This window comes from Pipistrellus hanaki, assembly GCF_964339955.1.
Source record: "Pipistrellus hanaki genome assembly, chromosome: 4".
In the NCBI taxonomy this organism is placed as follows: domain Eukaryota; kingdom Metazoa; phylum Chordata; class Mammalia; order Chiroptera; family Vespertilionidae; genus Pipistrellus; species Pipistrellus hanaki.
In genome coordinates, this window is record NC_140506.1 from 10,997,761 (window position 1) to 11,013,243 (window position 15,483).

General features: G+C 50.6%; 1 protein-coding gene across 1 annotated transcript in view; it reads left to right on the forward strand.

Moving 5' to 3' along the window:
* Window positions 1–491: 491 nt before the first annotated feature.
* The window catches only part of ANKRD33B (ankyrin repeat domain 33B), a 64,539-nt gene continuing 49,547 nt past the window's right edge, over window positions 492–15,483 (forward strand). The window contains exon 1 of the mRNA XM_084881941.1: window positions 492–977. Coding sequence (XP_084738067.1) covers window positions 612–977 — 366 coding nt within the window. The 5' untranslated portion in view covers window positions 492–611. The remainder of the gene's footprint in view (window positions 978–15,483) is intronic.

A 15,483-nucleotide genomic window follows, 5' to 3' on the forward strand; every position in this document is an offset into this window, starting at 1 on the left:
TTTCCTTCCCCCGCAACGGCTTGTCCGCGGGGCCCCGCGCGCGGGCCCCCGGGGTTCCAGGCCCGAAGCCAGGGATGGAGACGGTTGTTGCCAGGGATGGAGATGGCCCGGAGCCTAGACTCCTGGGGCGGACACACACGGGCTCGCGGCTTCCGACGCCGAGTGACTCCCCGCCCTCTGCGAGCGGCGGACGCCCGGGGCGGCGCCGGCTCCGGCGGTGGATGTTCGCGACGCGCACGCGGGCTCAGCGCGGCCACCGGGTCCCGCCCGCCCTCTGCCCTCCCCGGAGGCCCACCCCGGCGTCCCGGCTCCGCAGCGACTGCTCTGCCTCTCCGTCCCGGGCCGAGCGGCGGCGGCTCGGTCCCCGCGCTGCCGGGAAGCCTCGGCTCCTAACTTTTGTCGGAAACCGGCCGCGGGGCAGGGAGAGAGGACGCCGCCTCCCCTCCCGCGCCCGGGCCCGCCCCGCCCCCGGCGCCGGGAAAGCCCCCGCCCGCCCCGCCCGGGCTCCCCGCTCGGTGGCAGTCCGCCCGCCGCCGGCCCGGGACGCGCAGCCGGCGCCCCGCTTCCCGGAGCCGCCGGGGACCTCGGAGCGCGCCCCGCCCGCCGCCGGCATGGTGCTGCTGGCCGGGCCCGGGCCGGAGGGCGGCGGCGCGCTCCGCGTGGCCCCGCAGCCGCCGACCCCGCCGCGGGGCCCCAAGGCCCGGGAGGACCCTGTCGCCGTCGCCGAGGAGGAGGAGGAATACGAGGACTTCTCGCGCCTGCCCGACACCCGCAGCCTCGCCTCGGACGACTCCTTCTACCCGGCCCCGGGCCCGGAGGAGGAGCGCGGCGCCGGCCCGGAGGCAGTCCCCGAGGGCGGCCCGGAGGCGGCCACCCTCCTGCGCGCCGCCCGCGCCAACGACGTGGGGCTGCTGCGGGCGCTGGTGCGGCGCGGGCCGCGCGCGGATGAGGCGCAGGAGACCGACCCCAACGGCCGGGTAAGCGGCGTGTCCGCAGGGTCCGGGCTCCTCCATCGACCCCCCCCCTCCCGCCCCATCCCGCACCGCGCGGATCCCCACTCCGCCCGGGTCCCCCCGCGGAGACCTGGCCGCGGTGCGAGCGCCCTCTCCTCGCTCCGGGGCGAGAGGCGCGGAGCCCGGGTGGCTGCCCGTCCTGGGGGGGGGGGGGGGCGGACTTGTCTGCGGTCACAGCTGCGCGCACCTCTCCCGCGTCCTCACCGGACTGGACGCGCCCCCCTTCCCCGCCCCGGGGTTCCCTGGGCCTGATCTCCCCCCCCCCCCCCCGGGCTCGCGCGGGATGCGGGTGGGAAGCCTCTCCTTGGCCTCTCTCCCGCGGGTCCCCTCGGACCGTCCTTTCCTCTCCTGGAGGGACAGCCCCTTCCTCCCAGCGCCCACGGGGCCATCTCCGAATTGGTGTCCCTGCCACCAGCCAGGGCCACCTCCGACCTGGTCCCCCCCCTCCCCCCTCCCCGCCTGGGGCAGGGCTGGCGCCCAGGGGAAGGGCGGGCGGGCGGGGAGAGGCACTGGGTAGGTATCCGTTAGGAGAGTTCAGACTCGGCGTCGGCGAGAAACGTTTAGAAAAGGAAAGAAAAAGTTGGCTTGCACAGACTTGAGGGCTGGCTCGCCAAACACCACCCACCAAGCTCTTGGAGGAAAAACAAACAAAAACCGCACAGAGTGGCCCCCGTGGCCACGTGCCCGCGAGTCTGTGCCGTGTGGCCACGCCGCGGTCCCACCGGCCGGGGCCAGCCCAGCACCGGTCAGGCTGCGGGTGCTGTGGCTCCCGAGCCGCGGCTGAGAGAAGATGGTGCTTTCCCCCGGGCCTTTGGTTTCGCTCAGGAGCGGGAGTGTGGTCCAGGGGAAGGGAGGAGGTTTGTCTCCATCTGTGGTCTGGGCGGGGCTTTGGCAGGAGGAGCTGGAGTGTCCGATACGCGCTTGGGGAAGGCTGTCAGACAGCGCTGGCCCCCGTTTCCTAGGGCTGCAGGGGCCAAGGTGAGACGACCCCCCTCTTCCCCCCACCCCCGGGGGCAGCATCGCCTTGGTCCTGCCAGGACCCTGGGCAGTGCCACACCCTCGCCCTCCCCCTCCCTCTGTCCTCTCTGGCAGTGACTGGCATTTTGAGCTTCTCTTTCTCCAGCTCTACTTTCACTTTTTCAAGGTGAGTTTTCACATGCAGATGTTCCTATCAAATACTCCTTCCCTGAAGCCCAGCGGGATCGGGATTGGGAAGAACAAAGGCGGAGTGCGTCTCTCCCATGTGCTGGGCAGCCCTGGGTCTCCAGGGGGCTCAGGGACGGGGGGGGGGGGGGGGGGCACTGGCAGCGCGTGGCTCGCCTAGCCCCCACCCTGAGGCTCCACTGGGCTCCTATTTATTATGTTCGCTTTGGGGGTAAATAAATAAAAGTTTGAAAACGGCTGCCTCAGAGCCTCAGACCCAGTTTCTGGGCAACTTTTGAGAGCCCCTCCCTCCGCAGAGAGTGAGGAGCCGGCAGTGGGACGGAGAGGCTGGCTCAGCCTCCGGAGGCTCTGCCTCTGTTTTCTCCTTGTAAACAGGTCCCTGCGCTGGGAGCGTGAGATGCCCGAACACAGGGCTCTCCGTGTGGCCCCTGTTCACACTGCCCTGCCTTCTCCTTGCTCTGACAAGTGCACCCTCCACCTCGTGTTGTCTTCCGCCAGGCACAGCTTGTTCTCCTGGCTTTTCCCTTGGTCAAGAGCCCTGTGCTTCTCTGCTTTGTAACTCCTCCTCTCTGCTCCCCACCAAATCCAGGTGGAGAAATGACACACTGTCAGCCAACCACATGGCTCTGGGGGTCTGTGTCTCCTGGTCAGAAGGAGCAAGTCCTGTGTTCTGTGCTCTGAGGAGGGCAGGAGAGAGCTTCCGATCTTCCCATGACTTCCAGGTGCTGTTGCCCAGTCTCCGTCTTCCTGAAAAACCGAGAGAATAAAATGTCCCATGTGCAAATGCATGACGCTATGGCGCGTGGAGTTGAGTCACTGCCCAGGGGTTCACTGCAGACTGACTGTGTGCAAGGCACACACGTGTTAGGTATCCTAGGAGACTCGGAGATGAGCCAGTCTCTGCCTTTGAGGGTCTTAACCTTTTAGATAAGGAGAGATGCACTCAGAAAGCACCTCCATGCTTAGAGACAAACCTCCCTGCCCCCTGAGATAAACCAAAGGCACAGGTCCCACCAGTTGCTAAGTGTCTCTGTCAGCTGTGCCCAGTCCAGAGGCAGGATGGGAAAAGGTACAAGGGACAAGTGTCTTGGATGCAGGCAGCTGAGAACAGTGCCGGAAGCCTCGTGAGGGGAGACTTTTGGAGGCAGTGGCAGGCAGGTGCCGTGTGGCTGGTCGTGGTGTGGCACAGGCGGGGAATGTGGGAGCTCAAGCTGGAGAGGCTGACCCGGGCCAGGTGATGAGGGGCCGGTCTAGAATAGCTGGCTAAGAAATAGGACATTGGAAACAAAACTGGCTTCAGGCATGGGAGTGTATTCCATGGTATCCACAAAATACCACAGCCTGGGTGAGTCTATTTTGAAGAAGTGAAGTGGTGTTAAAAGAAGTTTAAGTTTAAAAAATTTGGCATGGGAGTGTTCAACCTTGGGGCCACACATGATGCTCACTCAGGTTCTTTTTTTTTTCTTTTTCTTTTTTTTTAATATATTGGTTTTTTACAGAGAGGAAGGGAGAGAGATAGAGAGTTAGAAACATGGATAAGAGAGAAACATCGATCAGCTGCCCCCTGCATGCCCCCTACTGGGGATGTACCCGCAACCAAGGTACATTCCCTTGACTGGAATTGAACCCTGGACCCTTCAGTACGCAGGCCGATGCCCTATCCACTGAGCCAAACCGGTTTCGGCCTCACTCAGCTTCTTATGGGAGGGTCACCTTCTTAAGGAGGTCTTTCCTCTTACTCTAAGCCAGAAGCACCTGGAGCTGGGTAAGAGCCATCCGGAGTTCCAAGGTGGTTGAGATGGTAGGTGGCATTTAAGTGAAGATATAGAGAAGATAATCTGGGGGAAAGGGACTGGCAAATGCAAAGGCCCTGAGGCAAGAGCCCTTGGGCCTGGTCTAAACGTCCCCAGGGTTAGTGACAGTAAAAACCTCACAGAAAGCCCGAGAGCTTTGGCGGAGTAGAGGGGTCGTTAATTGCACTAATACAGCTCACAGGTGCAGCCCACAGCCAGCTTCCTGGAGGAAAAATGTCTCTAAGGGCTTTTCTGAGCCGTGTTTGTGGAGCTGCTGGTCCCTGGTCAGCTAAGAAGGGAGCTCTGTCCCCTCTGACAGATGTCTCATTGGATTTAAATAACTGAGGATCGCATGTGTTTTGCTTAAGAATATATGGTCTTCCCTGGCTCCTGAGACTGGGAGAAAACTGGCTGTGGCTCAGCACACAATTATGCTTCTGGAATATTTATTGCTCTAAAAGGATTGCATAATTTAAGGTGCAACATGTAAATATTTGTGCAATAATTCTCTCGTAACAGTCCAAGTGCGCTCTCGCTGTCTTTTAGACTGATGGTTGTTTTGTTCCCTTGGAAGTAGGGACAGTGAAAGCTGCCATGATTCTTCTTCTTAATTCTTCTCTGGTTACTTATTATCTCCGGAGGCGCACCTTCCCGGTGACGGCCCTGGAGACAGCACTGCGACCCAGGGAAGCGTGCGCGCTGTCTTCACTTCAGAAGGAGTGTCAGCACGCTCTTGAACCAAAATAGGCAATTACGCTACCCTGAGAACATTGCACTCCTTTCTTGGTGTCATTCTTCTCAGATGTGTTTAGGGTCCAGGGTCTCCGTGGCACTTTGCAGAGGTCCCTCCACCCACTTGCTCTATCGACTAGCTCCGTGGACGGCAAACTGTGGCTTGTGAGCCACATGCGGCTCTTTGGCCCCTTGAGTAGGGCTCTTCCACAAAATACTGGGTGAGTCTATTTTGAAGAAGTGGCGTTAGAAGAAGTTTAAGTTTAAAAAATTTGGCTCTCAAAAGAAATTTCAATCGTCGTACTGTTGATATTTGGCTCTGTTGACTGATGAGTTTGCCGACCACTGGAGTAGCTCTCACCCCACACCCAGTATGGGGGTGTCTCCCTTTCCTCTTAAAGGGTTTCCATGCTTTGTTGATTCGTCGTGGTGATCGGGACCTTTGTCTTGACAGATACATTTGGTTGTTGGTGGTGGTGTTTTGAAGGCCACAGAAGATGTAGAAACTTTGGACTCACCTTTTCCTACAATGAGAACCAAGTTGTTTGGCGTTCACACCCGGCCCTCCTGCACTTTTCAGGCCTCTAGTATAATGATAAATATAGCCTGCATGTACACTAGTGAGCAAAGGGAGGCCTCCAATACATATGTTGAGGGCCATCAGCCCCAGAGAAAGGGGGTGAGAAGGGAGAAGGGGGCCCAGGGGCTGGCGCAGAGAAGTGTGTCAGCTGAAGGGAGCCGGGAAAACCTGGGCTCGGTGGGCAGGCTGACAGATGTCTGCCTCTTCCTCCTCCACTGACCATGGCCGGGGTGGAAAGACCCCTGTGTGTATGTGTGTGCTTTTAAAGGGCTTAATTTTTTTTAAGCAGTTTTAGGTTCACAGCAAAACTGAGGGGAAAGTACAGAGATTTCCTATATACCCTGCCCCCACACATGTCCAACCTCTCCCATTCTCAGCATCCCCACTGGTGGTCCATTTGAATCTACATTGATCTGTCATTATCCACCAAAGTCCATAGTTTGCATTGTGATTCACTCTTGGTGTTGTGTATTCCATGGGTTTGGACAACTGTATAATCTGTATTTATCATCATATCATAAAAAGGATCCCACGTGTTTTCATAGAAGTCTGTCAGTTATGTGTGGCCACAGCAATGCTGTATAACAAGTAACTGAAACCTCACTGATGTTTACAACGGCAGACATTTTTGTAAGTTAAGCGTGGCCCAGCTCTGCTGATCCTGCTGGACTTGCATTCAGCTGGGGTCAGCTGTGGCTGGCAGGCCCAGGAAGGCCTTGGCTGGGGTCACTGCTCCATGTGGCCACTCATCCTCCAGCAGCCTGGCCCGGGCTCATTCTCCAGGGCAGCCGCAGGGTTCCAAGACAACAAGTGGAGCCAATGAGGTTCGGTGTCACTTCTGCTGGAGCAAGTCCCAAAGCAAAGTCCAGATTTAACCTGTTAAGTGTGAATTTGCTTTTGTTTGTATAGGATGTTATCCACTAACCATGTGTTTATTTATTCATTTTAAACTTATTTTTATTAAGGAAAATGTTAGGTAGATATTTGAGTGAGAGTAGGGGGCACTAAGACCCTCCCTGTCCCAATCATCCAGCATCAACAAGCAGCTGCTCCCACGAGCCTGTTTTGACGGGAAGGTCACACTAAACGCTGCTTTTTGAGTGTTTGTGTGGATGAAGGTTTCGGATGTTTGGAGGGACCACGGTCACTGGATTTTGGAGCTGGGAGGGGTTTTAGGGGTCACTTGCCTCTTCATTGTGTAGTTGAAGAAAGTGGGGCTCAGAGAAGAGGGCATCAGGAGAGCTGTGTTCTAGAACATGATGCCTCTTTAAACCCCCATGGCTCTCTCCCAGGGGCTTCTTCTTCTTTTTTTTTTTTTTTTTTAAATATATATTTTATTGATTTTTTACAGAGAGGAAGGGAGAGAGATAGAGAGCTAGAAATGTCGATGAGAGAGAAACATCGACCAGTTGCCTCTTGCATACCCCCTACCGGGGATGTGCCCACAACCAATGTACGTGCCCTTGACTGGAATCGAACCTGGGACCTTTCAGTCCGCAGACCGACGCTCTACCACTGAGCCAAACCAGTTTTGGCTCCCAGGGGCTTCTGAGCTTTCCACCTTTGCCTCCTCGTTACACCTGAGAAATGGGCCAGCTAGATATTCGGTGCGGTGTTTGGGGCGATTTTGAACATCCAATTTGTTTTCCATCCTATACTCATCAAGGAGAGGTGATATAAAAATCTAAAACAACAGTAGGTTATATGAACTTTTCTGGACCCTCACTTATTCATTTAACCTATTCCTATCAATATAATATGCAGGCTATTTTCAAAAACTATTTTGAATGATAACTTCTGGTAGACGTGGCTACAATACAGGAAAAGCTGCAAGTGTCACTTAACTGATTGTAAATGATTAAAATTCAAACCTTCCTATCAGAGCCTTAGGTCAGTAACTCTTTAATAGTTACAGGGTAACTCAGATTTTCTCTTTCTTCCGGAGCCTGTCAGGATAACCTTTATTTTTCTAGGACACTGTCCCATTTTTTTCTAAGTTTTAAAGGTTAATAGATGACATTTTTATAGTTCTGTTTTTTAATGTCTGCTATAACTGTATTATATCCTGTTTTTTGAAATGGTGCTGTTTTTCTTTTGTGACAAATATTGTAAAAAATATCTATTTTATTCAACTTTTGCTTTAGGTCTGTTTCTTTTTATCCTATGTCATCAATTTATGCCTTTGTATTATTATTTTCTTTCAGGTTAATTCTACTCAAATGTTTTCTCAAAGAATAACTTCTGCTTACCCTACAAGTTTTGACATGCCATATTTTATTATTATCCTGTACTAATTTACATTATGATTTCCTCTTTTTTGACCTAAAACTTATTTAGAATTATGTTTAAAAATGTTAAAAACTTTAAGCTTTATTAAAATGATTTTTTTGTTAATCCTCACCCTAGGATATTTTTCTGTTGATTTTTTTTAGAGAGTGGAAGGAAGAGGGAGAGACAGAGAGAAACATCAATGTGAGAGAGACATGTCGATTGGTTGCCTTCTGCACGCAGCCCAACTGGGCCAGGGGACTTGCAACCGAAGTACGTATGTGCAGGCCCATGAGCCGATGCTCTATCCACTGAGCAAAACCGGCTAGGGCTATTAAAATAATTTTTAACCTGATTCAGATAATATAGTTTGTGTGACATTTCTTTGAGACTTTATAGCCCACTGAGTCAGTGATTCTAAATCTTAACCACACGATATTTTATGCTTTCTCCAAATTAAGTCAAAACAGTTATATATGTAAAACAATATGTAATTCCCTTTAATTAAATAAGAAGGATGTAGATAAATTATTAAAATATATCTCATTCAAGATGATTGGGAAGTAACTCATTTAGGAAGCCTTATGGTGCATGTGTGTGCATTTGTGTTCAATGAGGTTAGATTTTACAAAAACATTTTAAAACACTTTTAAAAATTGATTTCAGAGAGGAAGGGAGAAGGAGAGAGATATGTAAACATCAATGATGAGAGAAAATCATTGATTGGGTGCCTACTGCACGCCCACCCGTGGGATTGAGAGCACAATCTGGCATGTGCCCTGACGAGAAATCAAACCATAACCTTCTACTTCATAGGTCGATGCTCAAATACTGAGCCACACCAGTGAGGCACAATGAGGTTAGATTTTAAGATGAAGTAGGATTTGAAGAATCCTTTATGTCATTCAGTGTGCGTGTACAAAAAGGATTTGAAAGAGACTATTTTTAAATGGTACTCCTGAATTTGGAAGGCAGTTGAAGGTGGATTTTACTTATTTCTACAAATCAGAGATACAGAAATTAGGGTAGATATGAAATCCCAAGTGATGGAAAGGTTGACGGCAAAATTGGATTGGGGTGGTGGGATTTGAGAGCAATTTCAAAGTAACATAAAAACAAACGTATGCTTCCAAAGGCATACTGGGTCAGCTCTGAATATCCAGATCCCAAGTAGGTGTGTGATGGGATGAAGAACTGAGCATTTGTCTCTGGTCTCTGATTCTGAGATGTAACTCTTGAGTGAGAGGCCACACTTGGCGAGGGACTGTTCAGCTGAGAGGTATAGGCAGGGGATGTGGAGGGAGGATGTTGAAGAGGCAGAAGCAGTGCTCATGGGAGGTGCCTAGTAAAGGGCACTAAATACGTTTACAACAACACATTTTCTAAGAAAAGGGAGGGTACATGAAGTTGGTTTAAAGATAGAGGAAGACAAAAGAATTAAGCTGAGTAAAAAAAGAGTGCTCTTCAAAGGATTATATACTGTACTAGAGGCCTTGTGCGCAAAATTTGTGCACTTGTTGCGGGGTGTGTGTGTGTGTGTGTGTGTGTGTCTCAGCCCGGCCTGCACCCTCTCGCAGTCTGGGAACCCTTAGGGGATGTCCTACTGATGGCTTAGGTGTTCTCCCCACAGGGAACTGGCCCAAGCCATCAGTCAGGTAACTTTAGCGCAGTGGAGGCAGGAGAGGCTCTTGCCACCGCAGCTGTGCTCACAGCAGTGAGCCAGGCTCAGGGCTCTGGCCAAGCGGCACTTTCCCTGTGGGAGCACACTGACCAACAGGAGGCAGCTCCTGAGTTGAGAGTCTGCTCCCTGGTGGTCAGTTCACGTCATAGCAACCAGTCATTTTGCCATTCAGTCAATTTGCATATAAGCCTTTTATATAGGATGATTCCATTTGGTAACATTCTTGAAATGATGCAATTGTAGAGATGGAGAACAGATTGGTTGCCTAGATTAAGGCTTTGGGGAAAGAAGGGGGCAGAACAGCCCTAAATCTAGATTGTGGAGGTGGTTACAGTGAGCTATACCTGGGTTAAAATGGCACACACACACAGGTAACTTCTGAACAAGGTCTGGACCACAGCAATGTCCATTTCATGGCAGTGCCATTAATTATGCAAGACACTGGCATTGGGGAGGATGGCTGAAGGAGGCAACTTTTCCTTGGTTGCTTCTATGTGCCCTGACCGGGGATGCAACTGGCAACCTTGATGTATCAGGACCATGCTCTAACCAACTGAGCTAACTGGCCAGGTGGAAGGTAACTAACTCTTAAGAATGGTTAAGATGGTACATTGTATGTTATATGTATTTTATCACAATAAAAATATTGGAGGGCATGTATTACCTTTTATCGGTAGCCTTACCATCATGAATAGATCCCTTTTTGGAAGCTAAAGCGGATCAGACCTGGTTAATATGTAGGACTGGAATCAGCTGGGAATACTGCCTGTCTGAATGTACCCTTGCTTCTAAGCATTACCCAGGAGTCTTCCCGAAATGCGGGATCCCAGGCCCCTCCCTAGGCAGACTGGACCAGAATCAGCACTTAACGCAAGGTCTGAGGCGATAGGCATGCACACTTGTTTGAAGAGCTCCAGAATGTTTCTTAGAATAGAAAACAGGTTTGGTGGCCAAAGATGACAGGCTCAGGTTGGTTACATGATCCTGGAGAAGCCACATGATCCTTTGATCCACAGTTTCCTCTAGATTCCAATCTAGAAAACAGACATGCTAATTGTGAGGATGACAGCACCTCACAGCAGTTCCAGGCAGGATAAATCAGTAACTTGTATATTTAGCATGTGCCATGGTATAGGCATTCAGTGAGTGGAGCTGTTGTGTTTATGGACGAATTAATCTCGAGATAGTTTCCCAGTACTGCTCTTTCCATTTCAAGGGAAAAGGGAAAAGGCAGAAACCAATGTTTAACCAAGAGGAGTCACCGAGAAAACGTCACGTCCACTTGCTGAAGACCCTTTTGTAACCATAAGAATGGGGTGAGAGGTTAGATCTCATGTTGAGGGTATAGACTACCATGAAAGTGGCTGTGGGTGCCATGGCTGCGCATGAAGCCAGGGAGTGAGGAGTGGTGGCAGGGGTAGGGAAGGGTGCTGGGAGGGGGCACATCCCGGTGCATCTGGGGAGCACCTTTGCTTACTGTGGGTGGAGGCCAGGCTGCTGCCTTAGGAGTGGAAGCAGTCTGAGGCCTGGAGGAGCATGAGGAAGGTCCAGACTCTGGCAAGAGGAGGGAAGAGAGCATATCAAGGAGGACGGATGGCCCTCAGGCCAGGGATCATCACAAGCCTTTTTTTCTTACAAGTCTTGTTTCTTCAACATCTTCCATGGGCACAAGTTAGTGCAAAGAGCCCTGGCGTCGGAGCCCCGGGCCACCTGGGACTCTCAGGGGCTGGCCTATCACTTGCTCTGCTGTAAAGAAGCAGTGCGGTGGGTTCCCCATTTCCTACTTCTTCTTGGCATTCCAAAGGGCCTGGCCCTCCGCTCACATCTGGAAGATCAGTCTCTACGCCTTCCTTCTAGACCAGTGGTTCTTAACCTTTCTAATGCCGCAACCCTTTAATACAGTTCCTCATGTTGTGGTGACCCCCAACCATAAAATTATTTTCGTTGCTACTTCATAACAGTAATTTTGCTACTATTATGAGTCGTAATGTAAATACCTGTGTTCCCCAATGGTCTTAAGCTCTACAGCAGTGGTTCTCAACCTGTGGGGTCACCACAACATGAGGAGCTGTATTAAAGGGTCGAGGCATTAGAGAGGTAGAGAATCACTGCTCTAGACCTTCCTTTCAGCTTTTGTATTTGAAAGCACCAGGGACAAGAGGCGTGTGCTAAAAATAGCGGGGTGACATAGCTCCTGGGTGTGTTTGCAGGCTGGGTGTTAGGCTGTTTTGCTGGTGTTAGATACTGGGAGGGTTTCTGGGAAGTGAATCCATGTACAGCAGGGCACAGTTGGACTGGGCTGAGGAGACGTGGAGGCCAGGTTTCTGCATCGTGGAGTCTCTTTGTTACCTGAAGACCGTGTCCCTGTCTGACCATCATGCTTCAGAGGTTCCTGGTTGTTGGGGGATCTGCTTCATCCCCAGTGAAAAGGGACATAAGAGGCACCATGGGACAGAGGAACAATGACTGTCGTGTCTTGTCACCCACACACCCTCCTCTGCTGGAGGGAGGGCTGTGAAAGGCCACCTCTGAGGCCCCGGGTTCACGTCCATGCACTGTGGTGGCTGGGGAGGCACGTACTGGCCTTCGAGGGACATGCACTCCCTCCGGCCTGCCCGGGACTGAGAGGCCCGCATCGGGGGAGACCCCTGTGCAGACCAGGGTGGTTGGCCACCCTACCCATGAAGGAGGCTTCTGTTGGGACCACACACCAGGCGTCCCCTTAGTGAAGCTGAAAGACCCACAGGCCAGGAATTCCCCCACTCGCAGAAGCTGGAAGCCCTGCTCTGGAGGAAAGCTGTTGTGTTGTATCCTCTGGAGGCATATCCACCGGGACAGAGCACTGGCCGTGGTTGCCTAGAATGGGCTCTTTTATCACATGCGAGAGCCGTGGCTCATCCCTGGGACACACACAGGACAGACAACTCTGGGGAAGGGGTGGGAGACAGGAGGTACTTGCTCAGGGAGGGCCCATGGGGGAGGGTCGGGAACTGGGGTTGTCTTCACTGCTATACATGAAAAGTGGAATAAATACAGTTTTTAAAAAAATTTCAGTTACTTAAAATGCACCAGGGAAGCTGTGGTAAATTTGTTTTTAATAGAAATCATTAAAACCTTTTCTTCGGTGTAAACAAATCTAAATCCATTGGGCTGGCTTAGAATGAGGCACAAGTGTATTGAGTTAATTAAAAACAACCATGCCCTGTCTCATTTATTAAAGGCAGTGATTTACAGTGACTCTACTAACAATTTTTATCGGGTCCAAAAATACTCGATACTGTTAACTTAAAAAAATCCCTAATGCTAATTCAATGAAAATTACCGAAAACATATCAACCTTTTTTTTTTTTTTTTTTTTTTTGCATCTGTCAGATTTATCAACCAATTTGCAAATGGCTTGATTTTGAGAGTTTTTAGCAAATACATAGGAGCTGTGTTTTCTTATCAGTAACATGAGTACTTGAGAAAAATGTCTCTGTAGAAAAGAAAAAGGCTTTTTTCCTCCAAAGAATGGATCTTCCTGAATGTTTGCTATTAAGACACATTTTAGTCCTCTCTGGCTGCTAGGGCAGAATTCCAGGCACTGGGTGGCTTATGAACAAAAGGCACTTACTTCCCCGAGTTCTGAGGGTTGAGAAGTCTAAGGTAAGGGCTCTGGAGGTCCCTTGTCTGGTGAGGGTCAGCTTCCTGGTTCATAGATGGTCATCTTCTCTCAATGTCTACAGATGGCAAACAATTTTAAGTCTTAAAGTTCTAAGCGATGGGAAATGCCCCAAATGCAAAGTGAAAGAAAGTAGGAGGAGTAGTCCTGGCAAGGGGCTCTACCCCCACCACCCAATCAGCCTCAATGGCCCCGCCTTCTAACAACATCACATTGGGGTTAGGATTTCAACATGTGCATTTTGGGGGTGGGGTGGGGGCACAAACATTCAGTCTATAGCAAAACAATGTCAAATGCTGAAGGAATAAAAAATTACGTATTTGAAATACCTTATTAGTTGCAGAAGAGGCATATATAATTTTTCAGTATTTAAATAGAACTACATGTGCATGACTTTCACAGACACACAAAAAATCCCAAGATCTCTACTTGGTAACTTGGTTCAGTTATAAATGATCTCCATCTCTAAAAGTATGGAATCCTACTGTTCTGTAGCTTAAAAAATGTCTCAATGAATAAAATTAAATAAAGTAAAGTAGTCATAGGATGTCTAGAAAACAGAAAAAAAATGTTTTTAAAGAAAGCTAATTTAAGCCTTTAATGTTCTATGTGACGGGAAATACCCCAAATACAAAGCAAAAGGGATAACTGTTTTTAAAAACAGCTGTTTTGATATGTAATTTGCATACTATACCACTCACCCGTTTAAAGTGCACAATTCAGTGGGTTTTAGCATCACAGACCGGTGCGAGCATCAGCACAGCCAATGTTAGGACATTTTCATGGCTCCAGGAAGAAGCCTTGTAGTTGTCAACTACCCCCTGAACCCCCAGCCTCTCGGGCCCTGAGCAACCACGAATCTACTTTAGTTACATGATTTGTCACAGGATTTTTGAGAAAGAAGCAGTAGGTCTCTCTGACTTCATGTCAACCTCTCCTGACATTTTACTCCACAAGTGACTAAATGCAGCATTCACTTCACCCCAGGGAGTGCTGGCCACATGCACAATAGCATCACGCATGCCAGTTCCACCTGGAAGTGACTTACCATCAATGTCCTATAAATGTAAGGAGTTAAGTTTTTAAAATAGCGTGTGAAGCTCCAAGCCCTGACCCAGCTCACCTTGAGTGCTGGGGCCAGGGTACATGGCAACTTACCCCAGACCTAGAATCTGAAACCCTGGGGTGGGATCGGCACTCTGTTCAACACACCCAGAGGGGGTTCCGGTGCAGCTCATCTTTGAGAACCTCCGGTGGATTGCATTTCTGATTACAGTTCAGTTCAGCCGGGGAGGTTTTCCCTTCCTTAGGACAGTGTTTCCCAAACTTCTCTCATGATGAGAATCACCTGGTGGAGTTGTTAAAACACAGATTCCTGAATCCCAACTAAGAAGTGCTAAACTAGAATTTTTGGGAACATATAGGTAAAATTGTATACTTAACTAGTGCTCTAAGACAGATGTTATATACAGAGCACTAAGTTAGGTATGCAGTTTTATCTATATGTTCTCAAAAATTCTAGTTTAGCACTTCTTAGTTGGGATTCAGGAATCTGTGTTTTAACAACTCCACCAGGTGATTCTCATCATGAGAGAAGGTTGGGAAACACTGCTCTAGGAGGTCGGCATCCCCCTGCTTGTTTGACCGCTTGCTCTGTTCCAGCTCTTGCCTGTGTGTTGGGAGTGGGAGTGGGCAGCTGCGTTGGGAGCAGGCCTGGCTCTTTTTGCCCTCCATTGGGTCTTGGGCAGGGCGCTTGGGAAGTGCCCAGTAAAGGCTCTGTGTGTCCGTGTCTTCTGATGCTCTGTCACCCTGGAGAACCCTGACTCCCATTCTCCCTTGGAATATCACCTGCTGGCAGAGCCCCGAAGCTGGTACAGCTGAGACCAGCTCTTGGCCCTGCACCTGCATTCGAAGTCAAGTGCAGGATTCCCCCTGCTAACCTCCCAGCCCGTCATACTTTACGTGTTAGAAGCATAGCTCATCATTCCCCGCTCCCGCACACTTTTGGACATTGCCTCTGGCACCTCCAGGGCCGGCTCAGAGGGTGTGCAACTTGTGCCGTCCCTGGGTCCTGGCCAAAAGCACCAGCCGGTGGTGGGAAGCTCTGCCGCTGCTGCCTCGAAATGAAGGATTCTGAACTGGGGGCTGCAGGTCACATAGCCGACCCCATCCTCTCATTGCCCCTATTTGCAGCCCTGGAGTCGGCCCAGCCTCTCTCCCCTCCAGCCACTCCCCAAGCGCTGGGCAGCCTCCGGGATGGCCCTCACTGTTCACTGGGTATTGGACTCTCTTTCACACCCACGTAGAAAGAGTTCCAATTCAGGGTTCAGGTTCTGGGGAAGGGCAGCACACAAATGAAAAGAGACTTGAAGAAATTCAATTTGGCGATTTGGGGGGCCAGGCGGTAGTCCAACTCTAGTGGGAGAACTACGACTGCTCTGGCCCTGCCATCCCCTTCTATTGAGGCTTAACAGCTGCTTCAACTTAACATAATCTCAACTAAAGGTTAAAGCAATTGAGGTTGTTGACCAGCCTTCCTGGCTTCCTGTAAACATCTCTTTCCCAGCTGAAACTGATTTGGTTTCCAGCAA